The 19,119-nt window shown below is 48.9% G+C and overlaps 1 protein-coding gene and 1 non-coding gene across 7 annotated transcripts in view; both read right to left on the reverse strand.

Annotated features, from left to right (window-relative positions):
- LOC128336403 (small integral membrane protein 10-like protein 2A) overlaps positions 1-8,494 on the reverse strand; it is a 25,102-nt gene extending 16,608 nt beyond the window's left edge. The window contains exons 1-2 of one of the 6 annotated variants that reach the window (XM_053275962.1): positions 7,909-8,046; positions 2,805-3,696 (exon numbers count right to left, since the gene is read on the reverse strand). In XM_053275962.1, coding sequence (XP_053131937.1) covers positions 2,805-3,629 — 825 coding nt within the window. In that variant the 5' untranslated portion in view covers positions 3,630-3,696; positions 7,909-8,046. Of the gene's footprint in view, positions 1-2,804; positions 3,697-4,502; positions 4,786-7,908 lie in introns of those variants that run through there. The other 5 variants (XM_053275964.1, XM_053275963.1, XM_053275961.1 and 2 more) reach the window with 5 other exon arrangements.
- Positions 8,495-12,456: 3,962 nt separating this feature from the next.
- Positions 12,457-12,533, reverse strand: TRNAA-GGC (transfer RNA alanine (anticodon GGC)). Its single transcript has one exon. It is a non-coding gene; the product is annotated as a tRNA-Ala (tRNA).
- Between the last annotated feature and the right edge of the window lie 6,586 nt (positions 12,534-19,119).

Here is a 19,119-nt window from a genome sequence, read left to right on the forward strand (position 1 = left end):
AGTCAGTGGAGACAGTCCTGAGCTAGATGGACCAAGCGTCTGACTCTGTGTAAGGCAGCTTCCTAAAAACCTCAGTGCTCCTCTGGCTCATTCTCACAGATGAGCATGATCAGCACACAGAAAGTTCAGACATCACACACAGAAGCATCAACATCACATGGATATTCAAGTGCAAATGGCAAGACAGTGAGCCCATTCACAGGAGGAGTGCCCAGCCAGGACTTCAGACCTGTGCGCGCTGCAGAGAACTGATCATGTGTTGGCAGAAGTGGCGGTGTGCTAGCTACAATCTGGGCCGGAAGGTGCTTTTCCTCCACCCTCGATACAATAAGAGTAAGCTGGGTAAGCTGTATTGGCTGGCCACCGCTATCCTACCTAGAAGGCGGCTCGCACACACTCACTTTCCCACCTACCTACCTCGATCTTTGCCGACAAACAACCAGTCCTGGAAAGCACACCCGGGTCTGACACCCAGAGGTCTGCTTCCACTGGCACATAAGCTCATGCCACACCCTGCACCAGCTAAGCCACAAAAGGGGCTACAGAACCTTCCGACTGTAGCACTGCAGGAATTCTCCTGCAAGCCCATGCATAAACATTTGCCAGATAAGTGCTGAGGGCTCTTTTCCTTCTGGCTCATGGGTCTTTGGACCACGGGGTCTTTATCTGCAGGAGGGCCAAAGTTGTGCAGCCGTCTCCTGCTAGTTTGGATAGGAGCCACTTTCCCCATAGGGAGTATAAGAAATCCTAATGGTCCACAGCTGCTGCTCCCCTCCTACCGAGCATCCCTTTTGCGTCCACAAAAGCAGCACAAGAGCAACCTTAAACCAAACGCTTGGCCAGCACCTCACCCCTTAGCAGCATAATGCTGCATAGGAAAAGCGTTCTGGGTCTAAGCACTCAAGTAAGGGGTTCCAAGCTTTTACCCAGGAATCAATCAAGTTACCGAGCATGAACTGTCCCCTTTGCTAAGCAGGGTCCACCTGAGATTGCAGTGGGATGAGTGACTCCATGTGAGCTTTGTAAGATATTCCCCTTTGGGGAGGCTTGCATACAGAAGGTCCCAGGTTCACTCCCTGGCAGCATCTCCAGGTAGGGCTGGGAAAGAAGACTCCTGCCTGACTCCTTGGAGAGCTGCTGCCAGTCAGTGTAGTCTAGGGCTGCCCAACTTTGGCCCTTCTGCAGATGCTGGCCTAAAACTCCCATAATCCCTGGCTATTGGCCACTGTGGCTGGGGAATATGGGAGTTGTAGTCCAAAAACAGCTGGGGGGCCTACGTTGAGCAGGCCTGGTGTAGATAATACTGAGCTAGACAGACCAAGGGTCTGACTTGATAGAAGGCAGCTTCCTATGTTCCTAAGCTTCCCACAAGGAGCCAAGACATCTAGGGTTGTTCTCACGGTTATTATTAGGGGAGAAGGCTCCTCCTACCCTAGTTTGGGAGCTGGGCGTGCTCTTGATATTTGATCGTGTGTGAGATAAAAGCAAAGTTGGAGGCAGGGAGCTTGACCTTCTGTAGGGCAGTTCTTTCTCCTACCTTGTTCCCAAGTTGAGGACAGAATCTGGTAAGACACATTCATCCTACACAGCCGGGGCTGGACGGAAGATCAAGCTCCCCACCTCCAACCCTGTTTTTAATCTAACAAACAATCAAATATCTGGAGCACTCCCAGCTCCCGAACTAATAATAATAATCGTGATAACAACTCTGGTTTCTTATGCATCCTAACACAGAATACAAGAAAGTCAGTGCTGGACTTTCCCCTTTTCCTTTTCCCGCCCTTTCCCCTGGCATTAATAGCAGGTCCAGGATGCAAACATGCAACGATGACGATCAAGTTCATTCCCCAAGATGCCCACCAGCAGATGACACCAGCATCAACCTTTCCCTCGGAACATGCCTTACAGATTTCAGCTGAACGTCCTCCCAAGCGAGCACTCTCCGGACTGCAGCCTTCAAGCTCTAAATCTGGGCCACAGAACCAATCCTGCAGCAGCACCCCGGCAAGGCCATTCTGAGGTGCAAAGATCCTTTCTGCCTAGAGTCCCAACTAGAACAGCTCTGGAGCCTAATCAGCCTTCCCAGCACATCTATTCTGGAGAGGGTTGCATACAAGCTCTTTTCAAAGCAGCACACATGTGAGGATATTCAGACACACTCAGCATAAAAATGCCCTGTTAACATCTGTGACGGCAGGTGATCATTTTATACCCTGAACAAAGGCGGTCTTCCAATTGCCATACAAGATTAGTCAAAAGTGGTACAACATTAATAATCAAGAGTCAAAGTCAATTTCACATGTTACGTTCAAGGTGAGGTGCTTTAAATGTCTACCTAAAAATGTAGCAAATGCTCAAATCACACGCCAGAAAGCTGGAACTGGTTGCATTTCCTTGCTACTGGCATGTGCAGGGGAAAACGTTCCTCAGTCACCATGCATGTGAAGTTGCCCACTATACCATACCCTCCAATTCAAAGTCCTGTAAACATTGCCACTGGACGGACTCAGAAGTGTTAGCAGGATAGGATCCCTCGTGGTGTTCTCAGCCAACATCATAACCCACTTTTTATTATTAGGCCTCAAAATATTAAAATCTTATCCATCTATATATATATGTATATGTATATACACACACACAGTTTTAAAAGCCTTTACGACAATTCACTCGAAAGTTAACTCTTAACATTGCCCAAACAATATTATTAAAATAGCCTCTCTTAGCAACCTGCTGTGTCTCAAGAGCCTTGGCAGGGAACATTCCTACCAAGCAGGGCTCGCATTTCGCCACGGTGGTCTTTTTACCTTCACTATCGCATGCCAGAGACTGGCAAGTGCAAACGCCCGTATGGCTAGCAACCACTGAGCAATCTGAGGGTTCTTGGTCGGGTATTGTATATCTGAAAGCATTTTCTTGTATCCAGTCGTGATCTCCAAAGACATGAGGTTTAAATAGTCAAGGAAAACATACGGATTCTGGTTGTTGACAAGCGCCATTGGATATTCACTCAGAGCAGCCGCGAGGATGCCAGTCAGATCCAGGGGCTGTGCCTCCTGGGTCTCCGGGCCTTCCGGAAAGGCAAGGCGCACCTCGTCCTCGATGACCCCCAGTTCCAGCTCCAGCAGTTGTTGCTTCTGATTGTGCTGCAGCTCTGAGAGCCAGAAGTGTGCAAAGCGGACAAAGTTCTCTCCGCAGCAACTCCAGGCGCCCAAGTCGCTCACGAAGCCATGAGCCTTCTCCAGCCAGCCCGTCACCACCGTGCTATCAAAGCAGCCGAAACTCTTATCAAAGAGGTCTTTTTCTGGGGAAAAAAGGAGGCCAAGACAGTCCTTGGATGGCGCGGCCCCGCTCAGCACGTCACTCAGATGGGGCGGCTTCTTTTTGCCAATGTGAGGCAGTGGCACAGCTTTAAACAATGTACAGTTTCTGATCTTGAGAGAAAAGAACTCTTTCTGAAAGTTATTATCTACGTGCGAACTGCTCACAAATGGATGGATATTTGGAAGACTGAGCATCTCATTCTGCTGATTTAGGGCATTTTTACATAGCTGCCGACATCCTAAATCATCGTCCTGTTCCATATTAATACAAGAGATATGCATGACTCTCCTGTCCTGCAGGCTCTGCATGGTGCCGAATCACAGTAGACGCTGGAATCCCTGTTCGTTGCAGCATTCAGTGGATCTCAATATGAACCTAGAACAAGCCAAGACACAGAAGGTTACTGTCAACCTCACTATGGCTATAAAAGAGAGCAAAGAGTGTTTATTATTGGAACATTGTACCCTGCTTTTCAATGCTAAAAATAAATACATCCCTAAACAGCTAACAAATACAGAAGTAATCAATTCATCTGTTAAAAGGTAGGTTGCTCAGTTAGGAGTCGTTTTCTCCCTAAAGCGTGCTCACAAGTTTCTGGATGTCTGCTCAGTCCATTTTAGATCCTGCTCGGGTTGAATCAAGGAAGTCCCACTCTGAATATATGTGCCCACACACGGCCTGGATCCTGCCGCCCAGAACAAAACTCATTCCGCACACAGATGAAAAAAATTAGAGAGAACTCTGTATCGGAGCCTGAGATACAGAAGGAAATGCAGGGTTATGTAATTCAATCTAGCTATTGATTGCTAGAAGGAAAGGCCATTTCCTCAGAGCCAAAAATGCCTCCGAATCAAATGTGAAACCTCAAGTCACACAACCATGATCAACATTTGCCTCCCTCACCCCCATAACATCTTAGTTGAATGTCTACTGATTGCATCTCTGATCTAATGGCTTGGATGAGAGATGCCATTGGGGCTGAAACCTTTAATTTGTTGAAAGAGATAATAGAAATGCCACCCTCAAAAGTGTTCATAGAGCTCTTTCCATCTTCACAATTCTGTGAAGATGCCCACTTTTAGTCTGCCAAGTGCTGTGTGAGCTTCTCCATCCTCACAATCCCCTCATGAAGTCCTTCACTACTGTTCCCAGTTTGGAGTTAAAGCAGCTCCACAGCTTACTTCACTAGCAAGGATCCTTCTGTCTCGTGCACGTTACCTGCTCGCCCTTTACAAGGGAATTGCCGAGACTCAGGTGTGCCCTCTGGTCAGTGATATGAAGCACCCATCCTCAGCCAACAAATCGGATGCAAGGACACTTATTACGTAACAATAGTTGACTGCAACCAATAAGAGCTCAGCGTGTGAATTATGATGTCATAATTCAGACTCATCCTTGCAAGTTATTTGTCTTATATTAAAATGTGAATATTGATGCTCCCAAGTTGTTGTGGTGGTGCTTTTTAAAGTCTGGCTCCTCAAAGAGACCATGTAGAACCTACTACTTGAAATTCTTCTCTACAGAACACTCGAATCTCCTAAGCAGGAGCTCTATCTCTAAAAGTGGAAAACCACCTTTTGTGCACAAATGTCAAAACTACCCATATTGATCTAGACATCTTTTAGAAGCAGGGGGCTAAAGGTTTGTCTAAAACCATTTAACCCAGGGGTCCTCAACCTTGGGTCCCCAGATGTTGTTGGACTACAACTCCCATCACTCCCAGCCACTCTCATCGTGCCTGGGAATGATGGGAGTTGTAGTCCAGCAGCATCTGGGGACCCAAGGTTGGGAACCACGGCTTAATCCACTGGACAGGATTCACACAGTCAGCTCTAACTCCCATTGAAATGAACAGAACTTAAATTAGCCAAGATTAACTTGCCCCATTCGTTTCAATGGTATATAGCCATGACTCACTCAGTCTGGATCCTGCCCCTTGTTTGTGACCTAAAGAGTCCTATCAATCTTCAGCGCTTCCTCATCCAAAGGAAACGGAAGCCTTCAGGACTGCCCCTGGGTGTCCCATTGCTTAGGAAAGTGGGGCTCAATCCAGACATTGTGCCAAAGTAGTCAGGAAGCTCAGCTCTGATTTGGATGGGACGCCTGAGTGGACAAGCCAGAGTCCCGGCCATCTCTCCTCCTCCTCCACCCATTTAGGCTCAGCTCGCCAGCCAGCCATTACTTGCGACGGCAAGGCTGGGCAGCCAGCAGCAGCTCCCAGCAGCGCTCAACGTGGGGACCTTCCTCGGCCCGGGTTGTGCATTTCTCCCCTCATAACATTCTGCTTCGCAAGTTTCTCCAGCGGAGGGCAAGCAGAATGCTCTCTCAGCCACAGCTCAGCTGCAATCCCTTCTCCTATCTCCCCTCCCTCGCCCAAACCTTGCCAGCGACCTAAATCAGGGCTGCACAACTTTGGTCCTCCAGCGGCTGTTGGCCTACAACTCCCATCATCCCTGGCTACTGACCACTGTGGCTGGGAGTTATGGGAGTTGTAGTCCAACAACATCTGGTGGACTGAAGTTCTACAGCCCTGCCCTAAACAGACTAGGATCTGATTTGGCACGTTGTTTGCAGTGATGAGGGTCAGAAATGTTTCCGTGGAACACTTTCCATCCCACAGCACCATCCTGCTACCTAAAATGCAAACCTCAGCTCCTACACACACGCCTGAAACATTTCAAGCACCTGCCCATTTTCTCTGTACGCCATCCCTTTATGCCAGAGCCGGCACATGCACAAGTCAAAATGAAGGCCTCTGAGCAAGTGCAGAACTTCAACAAGGTTGTCAACTTTTTCCTGGCAGGGCTCCTGTGCCTTTAATGGCTGGATGACAGGCAGAAGCTCAACAGATACAGCTTTCCCAAGCATGGAGGTTCAGTACTGTTAAATTTGCAGATGAGGCAGCTACAGTTAACATGGTGACTCTGCTAGGAGAACAAGTAGGTGGTGGCAGCTGTATCACTGTGTAATCACAACCAGCCTCTGGACATGAAGCCCTCTCGAGCCTAGCCCACCTTGCAAGGTTGCTGTGAAGATAAAATAAAGAGAGTGGGAGAAAGAGACACACTGCACTGAACACCTTGGAAGAAGAGGTGGATTAAAGTGTAATAAAAAACCGGTTTCATACAAAAAGAGATTCCTTCATATAGAAAATCATGCTATCTGGAAAAAAATGTAGTGAATGGTTAGTTTTCTGGCCTACTGCTTTAATTGGGCGAGCCACAAAGAGACGGGGGTGTTTCCTACTCACAATACAAAATAAACGGAATCCCCTGCAGCTGGAAAGCCAGCACGGTAAAGAAAAAGGTTCTAAGCTAGTCTTCTCTCTGCCATATTAATTTTCTTCATGCAGGGATCTGGATTCTTATGTGGTATTATTAGCAAACCTCCCTCCCCTCCCTCATGCTGTGGATTAGCACAGCCCAGATACAAATGGGTCACCATTTGGGGATGGGGGCAAAGCTCAGTGGAAGAGCATCTCCTGAGCAAAGGTCTCCGGTTCACTCCCTCCCTGGCAGCATCTCCACTTAGGGCTGGGAAGGACTCTTGCCACTGCCAGTCAGTGTAGGCAAGCAAGGGTCTGGCTCAGTATAAGGCAGCTTCTTCTGCACCTAGGTAATCTTTCTCTCCCAATTTTGGGGATGGAGTCATAGCTCAGTGGCGGAGCATCTGTCGCTCTGCATGCAGAAGGTCCCCGGTTCACTCCCTGGCGGCAGCAGCATCTCCAGGTAGGGCTGCGAGAGACTCCTGCCTGGAACCTCGGAGAAGCCGCTGCCAGTCTGGGCAGAGGATATGGGGATCAGTGGCTTGACAGCTCTTTTATAGCTTCTCTCATTATCGTACAGCAGCGGTTCCCAGCCGTTTCAAAACAAGTGTACTCCTCCTGCCACAAACTGATTTTAACAGTATACTGTGCATAATATTGTAATTCAGGCTGTTTGCTACAGGGACAGGGCGTGGGGGTGGGGGCATAGCTCTGGAGACGAATACTTGTTCTGCATGCAGGAGGTGCCAGGTCAACTTGCGGCATCTCCGGGTAGGGCTGGGAAAGAGTCCTGTCTGTAACCTTGGAGAGCTGCTGCCAGTCAGTGCAGGAGTCCCTGAGCTGGGTGGACCAAGGCAGCTTCTGCCAGAGACTGACCCAGGGACCTTCTGCAAGGAAGCAGATGCTCCACCACTGAGCGACAGCCCCATCCCATGGGGAGCTGCTGTCCGAGTCAGGCCCTTGGTCCATCCAGCTCAGTCTTGCCTACTACACGGACTGGCAGCGGCTTCCCCAAGGTTGCAGGCACAACTCTATTATTATACTGCTATTTCTACGAATATCCCAACACTACCAAAACAAAAAACACCCCAAAGCCTTGAATATATTTTTTTTTAAATTCAAAATCCCTTGGATTTTTTTTAAAAAAAAAATTTAGTCCAAACAGCCTGGGATTTTTATTCTGTGCATAGGAGGCATCTCCCCCTAGGAGGTGCGAGGGGCAAGGCCGAGCCACCCCAGGGAGTCGGGGGGGGGGCGCGCCTGCGCCCCCTCCCCCTCCCCAGCCCCTCCCCTCCCCGACAAGCCCCTCCCCCTCAGGTCACCTGCAGCCGGACGTTGAGCATCATGGAGGCCACGATGTACAAATAGGGGAAGTTGATGCGGAGCTTCCAGGCCAGGTCGAAGAAGATGAGGAGGGTCCGGGTGAGGCCCTTGCAGAAGACGCCGTACGACCGGGCGGCCGCCGACTGGGAGAGCCCGGCTGCCAGGGCGCACAGCAGGGCCGCCGCCGCCATGGACGCCCCCGCCTCGCCGGGCCGCCTCGCGGGCTCCGCCTTCGGGGCAGCCCAGGCCGCCGCGCCCGCCCGCCGAAGGCCCCGGATGTCGGCGACGCCGAGGCAGGACGCCCAGGCTGACGCAGGCCAGGCTCGCATCCGGGCATCCCGGTGACGTCACCGCTCTCCACTAGTACCACCACACCGACGTCGCGTCGCCTCCCTCAGGAGGGCGCCGCGGCCGCCTTCTCCCCAGCTAGAACGGTCCGAGCCTCCTCAGGAGAGAGTTACAGACGCCTACCACCCTTCCGGGGGCCAACGTTGGAACTGGTAGCCCAACTTGCCCAGCCACGCTCCACTTCACATGCCAAAAAACGGGTTTTACAATCGATTAGCAAACAATCCTAGCCTTGGGTCCCCAGATGTTAACGAACTATGTAACAGCAGGCCTGCTCAATTAGGCCCCCCCCAGCTGTTTTTGAACGACAACTCCCACAATCCCCAGCCACAGTGGCCAATAGCCAGGGTTTATGGGACTTGTAGGCCAACATCTGCCCGAGGGCCGATGTAAAACATGTATTTGAAGCATCGACGGGGAGGTGTCGTTTAGAGGAGGAGAAGGAAGTGAAGCGCCGGGTTGGATTGTCTTAATTCAGAGAATATCACAAAATGGCTTGTCCATTTTATTTTTTAACAGAAGTTTACTGTGTGGGTCGCTTCCAGTTCTTTTTATATCTATCTAATTCTCCGCTGCTAGCACTTGGTAGGGTTGCAATGAAGGCCTTGTGAGGTGTGTCTGCACCTACAAAGATTAGAATCATTCGGACCATGGTTTTCCCATGACACACTATGGATGTGAAAGCTGGACTTTGAAGAAGCAAGATAGAAAAAGCACTGCCGCTTTTGAACTTTGGTGCTGGAGAAGACTTTTGAGGATTCTATGGACAGCCAGGAAAACAAAGAAATGGATCCTAGAACAAATCCGTCCAGAATTTTCACTCGAGGCACAAATGACCAGGCTCAAATTATCATATTCTGGACACATGAGGTGAAAACCCAGCTCCCTTGAGAAGTCCATAATGCTGGGGAAAGTGGAAGGAAAGAGAAGAAGAGGATGATCAGCAGCAAGGTGGATGGGCTCAGTTATGACGGCAACAATTGCACCACTGAGGGACCCAGGGGCGTAGCAAGGTTGGAGTGGGCCCAAAGACAAGATTTTAAAATGCCCCCCCCCACTGAAGCTCAGCTCATGAAGTAAAGAAATCTTAAATGAGGATGAATAGTTGTAACAAAAAGCATATATTCCCTATGTGCCACAATAGAACATCATCCTAAATTATTTTGTAAATGGTTTTGTAAATTGTGGACGATGCAAGTCATTTAATGGTACTAGAGAAAGACATGCTGTTCTGTTAGCTCCAGGGCTTAACACTCCCATCAATTCTGGAGGATGAATACAACTGAAGGAAGCCTTTTGTGGATGCGCAGCTGGGGGAGTCAGTCATGTGACTTGCCTCTGGGGCCCCCCACAAGGCAGTGGGCCCCCAGACAACTGTCTCCCCTTGCCCTATTATAGTTACACCCCTGGAGGGACCTTCAAGGCCAAGTTGAAGACAGATCATCCCGGAGAGAATCTATCTAGGTGGTCGCTAAGAATCGGTACCAAATTGACGGCACTTCATCAATCAGTCAGAGGCTAAGAACCCCATGCATGTGTACTATTTCCTCCTGGTTGGAACGTGGGGTTCGATTCCATCATGTGAAGATCCTTCTGGCGCCAAGTAAGTTGCTCATGAGAGCAGAGCCTGTCACGTGCTTGATGGACCCAGAGAGGCTTCACTTTCCAGCTTCTCTCTCACCTTTGCAACAAAAGTGGGCAGAAATTCACTGTCTGTATTAGACCTTCTCTTCAAAGAGTGTTAATAGGCTGGTACTAACCAAGGACTATGTTCCTTGTCTGTCTGACTGAAGGTATTCCTGGAGATTCCCCCAATGTCAAGCAATAAAGATCTCCAGGGTGGCTGCTTTCAAAAACTACCTGGAGACTGATGTTCATTCCTAGGGGGACATAAGAAGCTGCCTTCTACTGAGTCAGACACTTGCTCCATCTAGTTCAGTGTTGTCTACACTGGCCGGCAGCAGCTCTTCAAAGTGTCAGGCGGGAGTCTTTCCCAGCCCTACCAGCAGGAACATAGAAAGCTGCCTTCTACTGAGCCAGACCACTGGCCCATCTAGCTCAGTATTGTCTTCACAGACTGGCAGCGGCTTCTCCAAGGTTGCAGGCAGGAGTCTCTCTCAGCCCTATCTTGGAGATGCTACCAGAGAGGGAACTTGGAACAGAGGCTTTTCCCAGAATGGCTCCATCCCCTGAGGGGAAGATCTTACAGTGCTCACACATCAAGTCTCCCGTTCAAATGCAACCAGGGTGGACCCTGTTTAGCTAAGGGGACAAGTCATGCTTGCCACCACCAGACCAGCTCTCCTCCATGGCAGGAGATACCACGGATGGAGTCTGCAACCTTCTGCACACAAGGTAGATGCTCTATGACTGAGCTACACCCCATCCCAAAATTGACCACACAGGCTCCTGTTGTGAAATTAGCATTGTTCCTCCCAGTTCTCCCAATGGTTGCCCAGTCTGAATGAAGCTATTCTTGGAGATACCACCACCCCCACGATATTTTTTCCAGCCCTTTTCACAGTATCAAGCTGTTAACCTCTCCAAGTTTGCTTTTAATAATCACCTGGAGAGGGATGCAGATGCCTGGAGACTATCCTGAACAATCCTGGTAATCCTGCTAAGGTTGTTTGCAAGCCCTGTTCTAGGCATGTTTTATTCGGGATTTCTCAGTGATTTAAATAGGACTGACTTCCAAGTAAGAGCTGATAGGCTTGCAGATCCACACTAAGGCTGCAGTCCTATGGGTATTTACCTGGAAGCAAGTGGAGTTCCATGTAAATCCACAGAGTAGTGCTGGTCTTGTGGTAGCAAGCATGACTTGCCCCCTTAGCTAAGCAGGGTCTGCCCTGGTTTGCATTTGAATGGGAGACTAGAAGTGTGAGCACTGTGAGATATTCCCCTCAGGGGGTGGAGCCGCTCTGGGAAGAGCAGAAGGTTCCAAGTTCCCTCCCTGGCAGCAACTCCAAAATAGGGCTGAGAAAGATTCCCGTCTGCAACCTTGGAGAAGCCGCTGCCAGTCTGTGAAGACAATTGAGCTAGATGGACCTATGTCTGACTCAGTATATGGCAGCTTCCTGTGTAACAGCACTTCTGAGGAGTGGTGGTTACCACTGGTCTGGAAGGCTGCAATTCTATCCACTTTTGCAACCAGTAACAGCCAGAGGCTATGCCTGTTTACTCAAAAGTAAGGTCTGCTAGCTGACGTGATGAGCAGCCTAACACAATGAAGCCCTGGTGATCTAACTAGTGCTTCTGGAGTGCACACAACCCATGTAGTTTTGCTCTTGCACAAAAATACAAGGACATTGAGGCAGTGCAAGTGGATCGGCATCGCCTGCTTGGCATGACAGCCACTGAGGTTAGTGGGGCTTACTCTCATGTAACTGCACACCCAACTGAGGGAAGTCAGTTCTTTTAAGCAATACAATGTCCTAAAACCCCTTTTGTTTGCATTTTCCATCTTAACACCTAATTACTATGTGGCCTAAAGAACTGTACTCTTTGGCATGCTTACTTGAGAGTAAGTCCCATTGCATTAAGTGGGACTAACTTCTGAGTAATCATGCTTGTACCACATACCAAACATGTTCATTGATTGCAGATCTTTTTATTTATTAAAGTCTGCCTGGTTAATTGAGCACCATTTTTCAAAATTTATTTCAATAGAATTATTTTTTTTTTAAGGCAGTCAACAGCAACTTAAATCCCCTCCTGCACGAGAGAGAGAGAGGAGAATCTGCCATTTCTAAAATAATATATTTTGTGACATGAATTTGCATTATCTGTAAACAAACTGCTTTCCGCCCCCTTCAGAAGTATTGTCTTATTAACTTGCAAATATATGGAGATATAGGAATGTGGGAAGCTGCCATATACTGAGTCAGACCAGTATAGGAGCCAGCGTGGTGTAGTGGTTAGAGTGCCAGACTAGGACCGAGGAGATCTGAGTTCAAATCCCCATTCAGCCATGAAACTAGCTGGGTGACTCTGGGCCGCTCACTTCTCTCTCAGTCTAACCTGCTTCACAGGGTTGTTGTGAAAGAGAAACTCATGTAGTACACTGCTCTGGGCTCCTGAGCAGGATACAAATGTAATAATAATAATAATTGGTCCATCTAGCTCAGAACTGTCTACAGACTCTACACTGACTGGCAGCGGCTCTCCAAGGTTTCAGGAAGGAGTCCCTCCCAGCCCTACCTGGAGATGCTGCCAGGGATTGAACCTGGGACCTTCTGCATGCCAAGCAGATGCTCTGCCACTGAGCTATCCCCAGATATATTGGTTAAGGATTAATCCACACAGTAGGGTAACAGCCTTAACTGAGATGCATGTTGGCTTCAGCATCTGGCAGGAAAGCATAGACAGCAGTTGAAACAAAAGGTGGAGGCTAGGTGACAATTGTCCCAACAGATGTGGGGGGGGGGGCGGGGGGCAGGCAGGTCTGGCTAGTGAACTCCCGGCATTGTGGGTTTCATATTCAAAACGTTAGTCACATGTTTAAAGAAATATAGAAACTAGTTATTTTTTAAAAAGGTGCTATAAATGTTCACCAGGGCATTATTCCCGTAACGGTTATATTCTGTGTCATGTGTCCGTCAGATGTTCCAGGATTGCCTCCGTGTGCTTCGTCTGGCAGTCCACACCCATCCTGTCCCCCTGCCAACAAATACTTCTGCACAGACTCTCAGACTTTGTTGTTTGTTGTAAAACGTCCTCTTCAGGTCTAAGAAAGGAGTGTTTGCATTTCAGAAAGGGTACTATTGAGGAAAGTTAGACTCTCAGGCAAGTGTGTACTGATATTTAGCTTTCATTATTTGGGCATCTTAATCACCCAGAGAATAACCACTGATTATCGTTTACGTTACTCCTGGCTGTGCTTTCGTTTCCACCCTAACTTCTGAAGTCGAAAATTAATTGAAAACAGACTTCCCGAAGCTATTTGAGTTGTTACATATATGCCACAGAAGGGCAGACGAGGAAGTGACAGAAATACAGTAGACGAATGTGTCACTAACAGAGAAGTGGGAAACTTTACAAAAAGCCACAAAAATGCAGGGGTAGATAGTAATGGTAGTGGAGTGTTGTCTGGCAAAGGATGAGGCCCTATCTCAGTGGAAGAGCATGTTCTTGGCATGCAGGAGGTCCCAGGTTCACTCCCTGGCAGCATCTCCAGGTAGGGCTGGGAGAGACTCCTGCCTGCAACCTTGGAGAAGCCGCTGCCAGTCTGGGTAGACAGTACTGAGCTAGATAGACCAGTGGTCTGACTCAATATAAGGCAGCTCCCAATGTTCCTAATGAAGATCCAGGTTCCAGAAGCCCAAATAGAAAGGGATGCTGCAGATAATCCATGGAATTCTCTGCCACAGGACGTGGTGATGGCCACCAGCATGGATGGCTTTAAAAGAGGCTTAGACAGATTCATGGATGACAGGTCTAGCAATGGCTACTAGGCTGTGGGCCATCTCCAGCCTCAGAGGCACGGTGCCTCTTCATACCAGTTGCAGGGGAGCAAGAGCTGTCGGAGAGAGGGCATGCCCAGACCTCTTGCCTGTGGGCTCCCCAGAGGCATCTGGTGGGCCACTGTGTGAAACGGGATGCTGGACTAGATGGGCCTTCTTGGGCCTGATCCAGCAGCAGGGCTGTTCTTATTGCAGCCATGATTTCTTTGCACAAATCTATATAATGTGTATAAATTATTTACATTCACATCCCGCTTTATACTGCTACAGCTGAAACATTTCTTGAGCAGGAGAGAGAGGACAGTGTTGTTTTCGTGTGGTGCGGTTATATGCCACCTTTCCGTGAGCTGCGCGAATTGATTAATCACTTTTCTAAAATAAAGACAAAGCGAAGAACGATTATCAGCAGATTAAAAGAAGCTGTGGCAGGGGGCCAGATACCCATACCCCGTATGGGTTAGAGGCAGGGAGAACTAGCTCACAGGTGCCCAGCTAGTATGTTCTTATTTTAACTAAAACACTGTTCAATTTGCTAGAAATACAACTTTAGAAATGTATAATAGTCTAAGTTACCATTGTTCTAGAGCAGGTCTCCCATCCCGAATGGTTTTGATCCAACCTTCTCTCCCAGGAGTGCACCCCATTCCTCCCCAGGGCATTCTGCCTACCAACTCAAGCCCTATTTCAGCCCTCTCTCTCCTATCGCTAGCATTCTTGTGGTGTAACATAAAGAAACCTGACAAGCATGATTGGGGTACTGGGGGACCCCTGGAACATAGAATCATAGAACGTTAGAGATGGAGAGACCTTAGAGTAGTCCACCCTCCAGCTTAGTGCAGGAAACGAAGCAGTGAGTGGGTAAACAGGTGACAGGCTTAGGTGGCCAGAAGCCACAATAAGGTAATAATAAGCCACAATAAGGTGCCATGAGATTTGTTGTTTTTGTGGCAGTGCAGCTCCTGGAAACTGCCTAATGGCAGGGATTAATCTCTCCTCATCTCTCTTAAGAGGTAGTTGAGCAACAAAGTGGATTTTTTTTTCCATGGGCAAAGGGTGTATCCACTCCCCAGGAGAACAATAATCAGGAAACAACTGAGAGAAAGTTAATGTGTCCGGAGGCTACACTGGAACCCTTTGTTGTGATTTGGGCTATGCCTACCTGCTGTGTTACCTCTGATCCTTGGATAAGGTGCTCAGGAGCCTGAACAATGGGCAGGTAAACAGACTCTTTACTGGATCAGGCCAAAGGTCCTTCCTTCTGTTTCTCACAATGGCCAGCCAGATACCTCCGGAAAGTCCACAAGCAGATCAGGAAGGCAGTATACCAACCCAGCCCCCTGCGGACTCCTGGCAACTGCTATTCCCAGTACAAGGGGAGCCCGTAACACAAATGTGGCAGCCGATCTGAAATGGGGAAGGGACAGAACAGAACACTGATGAGCAGCAGGGAGATGGAAATATAGGTTGGGGGGGTCTTGTCGGAATGGTTGACCTACTTCCTGTTGTTTTTTTGGATCGTATATTTTTGTTGCTTTCACTGCATTTGTTCCCTTCATTTCTTTTTGCTGAGGTGTGTTTCTTTTTATTTTTAGGTTGTCCTCTCTTGGTTTTTGTGGCTTCCTTTTTCTTCCCCTTTCCCCCCCTGTATAAAGTCTGTGTCTTGTTTAACTGCTAACACCATCGCCACTGTCAGTTTTCCTCCCTCCCCTTCCTCACCCTCTTCTCTCAGTTCTTCCTTTCTGCAAACTTCCAGAGTTGTTGGCTGTGCCCTGTGGACTGACAGTAGGAGAAGAACCTCCCTTCAGAACCCTCACGGGAGCACCCTGCAGCTGCCAAGTGCATGGGCTCTCGGTCTGTCCTGGGGAGGTCCAAGTGCCTCCCAGAGAACTAACCTTTTTTTAGTATGTGGTCACGCTCAATACCACCAAATGCTCCCCCTCCCTTAACAGGAGCTTGGGGCACCTCTGTGCCCATCCACGTCCACAGTCAGCAATATCGTAATAGATACGGTCTCTGAACATGGAGGTTCTGTGTACCCCTCAGGAGCGGCCCTTTCATGAAGCAAGGTGAGGAAGTCGTCTCAAGCAGCAGATTGTTGGGATGCCAGCAAGATGCTCCTCACCATCACCATTGGAGCAACTCTATGGAACCCGAGCACAAGGAGAGAAGAGGAGACCGCTAGCAACCTTTCCTCTTTTGTGCCCCCTATGCACTCACAAAGCTTGCAAGGGTTGGCTGGGAGAAGCCGCTGCCAGTCTGTGAAGACAATACTGAGCTAGATAGATCAATGGTCTGACTCAGTAGATGGCAGCTTCTTATGTTCCTTATGTAAAGGGGACTGGCCCCCACCAGGGGGGGCTGGGGTAAGGCAGCATTTTGCACCTCACCAATACTTTAGGCCTCCCCTGGTAGTGGTGATGGCCAGTAGCCGGTGATAAATCTATCCTCCGTATCTCTAATCCCCTTCTAAAACCATCTAAACGTCAAACGACAGAAAAATTACCAAGTGAAAAATTACAAAGTGGAAATTTGGACTTGTGTCTTTTGTGGGATTTTTTTCTGAATCAAAATAGCAATTGCAGGGGAGGGATGAAGATTGGGGTCACAGTGTGTGGGGAGGGGCCATTTCACCATTTCCCCTTCCGCTGGGTCCCAGAGCATGGTCTAAGGCAGGGATGTGCACAGAACCGGCGGGTGGGGGAGCGGTTTGAAGGCGGGCAGGACACCTTTTAAGGACTGGGGAGGCTACACTGACCCCCACTGCATTTCCTCTGCCGGCGCTGCAGTTTAAGAGGTGTACCTGTGTACCTCCCTGCCTCCCCGTTGCCTCCTCGGGCCGGAAGTGACTGGAAGTACCCGGCGTGCGTGCCTTCAAGTGCATGTATGCACCTGACATGTGCATGCGCACTGGGTACTTGCGGTCCAAGGAGGCCACGGGGCGGCAGGGAGGTATGTTCCCCGCCCCAGACTCTTTTAAACTGCAGCACCAGCAGGGGAAACGCGGGGGGGGGGTTGAGGGTGAGTGCAGCCTCCCCAGTCCTTAAAGGTATCCCCCCCCCACACACCTCCGAACCGCTCAAGCCACCGGTCTTTCGAACCTGTTTGGAGGCCCATAAAAGGCCTACAAACAGGTTCGTGCACATCCCTAGTCTAAGGCAGGACTGCTCAACTTCAACCCTCCTGCAGATGTTGGCCTACAATTCCCATAATCCCTGGCTATTGGCCACTGTGGTTGGGGATTAAGGGAGTTGTAGTTCAAAAACAGCTGGGGGGGGGGGCCTAAGTTGAGCAGGCCTGGTCTAAGGGCACACGATACAGCCATCTTGCTGAAGTTAAGCAGGTCTTGGTGTGGTCAGTGCCTGGATGGGAGACCCATTTATGCCTGCCTTGGGAGTGGGGCCCTCGCTCAGAGGTAAAGCATCTGCTTGGCATGCAGAAGGTCCCAGATTCAATCCCGGGCAGCATCTCCAGGTTTTCCTCTGAAACAGCAGACAGCCCCCCTCTGTATCACGGCTTTGTTTTGAAACTCTGGCTTGATTTCAGAAGTGGTTTGTGGCACCACCCCAAAGACTGCTGCTTGAAAACCAGAAGTCTAACACACACCCTGGGGAGGGGATGTGAAACTAGCTGCATCTTTCAATCCTGGCCTACAGGTGTGCTGACGTGGTAGTTGGTGACAGATTTTCCATTCCCACCTCATTGATGACTCTCTTGGCGTAATGCCCATCATGATGAGGGGTGTGGTGTCTATAGCAGAACGGCTTGTATAGGGTAAAGATTCTGCCGTGGGGCTGGCGGGTAATGTGCTGCCAGGACACTGTGCGTCCTCCTGTGGGTCTCTGTCGTAAGTCCTGGGATGCCCGAGTGGTGATGACCCAGGATTTGCTCTCACTGCAAAGTGCTCTTCCCTGTATGAGTAAACCGGGCAGTTCCAAGGGTAACAGAATCAGACGTGTTACCACACTTTCAATGACAGCAACTATAAGCATATTTTCAAGATGACATTATATATATCCTCTGGCAAGAGAACATCTGTTATATGGCCATATTTTAACAAAACCCTTCAATATTATGAATGGTGTTTGAACATGCAAAATATGAAATGTGGAAAATATCAAATCAGGATTTTTCTGATTCAACAGGTGCAGTTCCCCCTTCACTGCACCTGTTGGATTTTTGCCCATCATACAGCTGCTAAAGGCCCAAAGCCGCCATCAGGAGATTAGAAGGTGCCAACCCAATGTGTAATGATGATGTTGAGCTACCTAATAGCAGCACTCTTGCTGTGAACCTTATTTTTGCGGATTGGGGGAGGAACTTGGACGTAACAGGCAGCATCACACATAACGGCGGTAAGCAAGTTTCTGGCAAGCACCTGCTCCCGGCACAAGCTGAACTTGCCACACCTTTCCGTGCTGTCTGAGCCTAGAAATACCAGGTTGCCCATGTCAGATTCCTATGGCCACCTGACATTTGTAACCTAGATTTGAAGTTGGGTGGTGAAGGGAACCAGCACTGGCAACCTGATATTTCTGGGTTCAGATTATTTGGAAATGGGGGAGGAAGCACCAGTTTGCACTGGGGGGCACACACACTAGGAACCAGCATCCTCTCTCCTATTTACTTTCTGCCACTACACAATTAAACAGCCATCCTGTTTGTAACCAGGTTCCAATCCCCACTCAGCCACATGGGGCCAGTTTCTGCTCTCTCAGCCTAGCCTACCTCATGGGGTTGTTGTGAGCCAGCATGGCATAGTGGTTAGAGTGGTGGACTAGGACCGGGAAGACCCGAGTTCAAGTCCCTGTTCAGCCATGTGGCTCACTGGGTGACTCTGGGCTAGGCCACTTCTCTGGGCCAGCCTAACCTACCTCGCAGGGTTGTTGTAAGGGTAAACATAACCATGGACACCACTCTGGGCTCTTGGAGGAAGACCAGGATATAAATGTAAATAAATAAATTAAATAGCTGTGCATTGCCTTGACTGCCTTGGAGGTAGAGCAGCTGGGATGTAAATGTAAATAATGAAATCATCATAATAAAAGACACAGCAATGGCTTGGGTTGTTTTGTTTTGCTCAGGCTGCAGCCTTGTACCAGGGTAGCAATGCACAAATCTACATGAAAAGACGGTGGATGCCAAGAATTTGTTTATCTAAAATAAATACCAGTACCGAAGTCTCTAGGCGGTTTCCAGCATAAAACAAACCAAGAGTAAAGCAGTTAAAACATATAAAAACCAGATTTAACCGTTAAAACATGTTTCTTTGTGTAAAAGGTAATAATATGGGTGGATGATGATGTGGGGTCGTTTTCCTTTATTGTGGCAAAGGAGGTAATAATATTTATATTTATTCCATTGGGAAGAGTGTGACATGACTCAGGCCCAGTAAGCAAGTGA

Source organism: Hemicordylus capensis, chromosome 13 (genome assembly GCF_027244095.1).
Source record: "Hemicordylus capensis ecotype Gifberg chromosome 13, rHemCap1.1.pri, whole genome shotgun sequence".
Lineage (NCBI taxonomy): Eukaryota > Metazoa > Chordata > Lepidosauria > Squamata > Cordylidae > Hemicordylus > Hemicordylus capensis.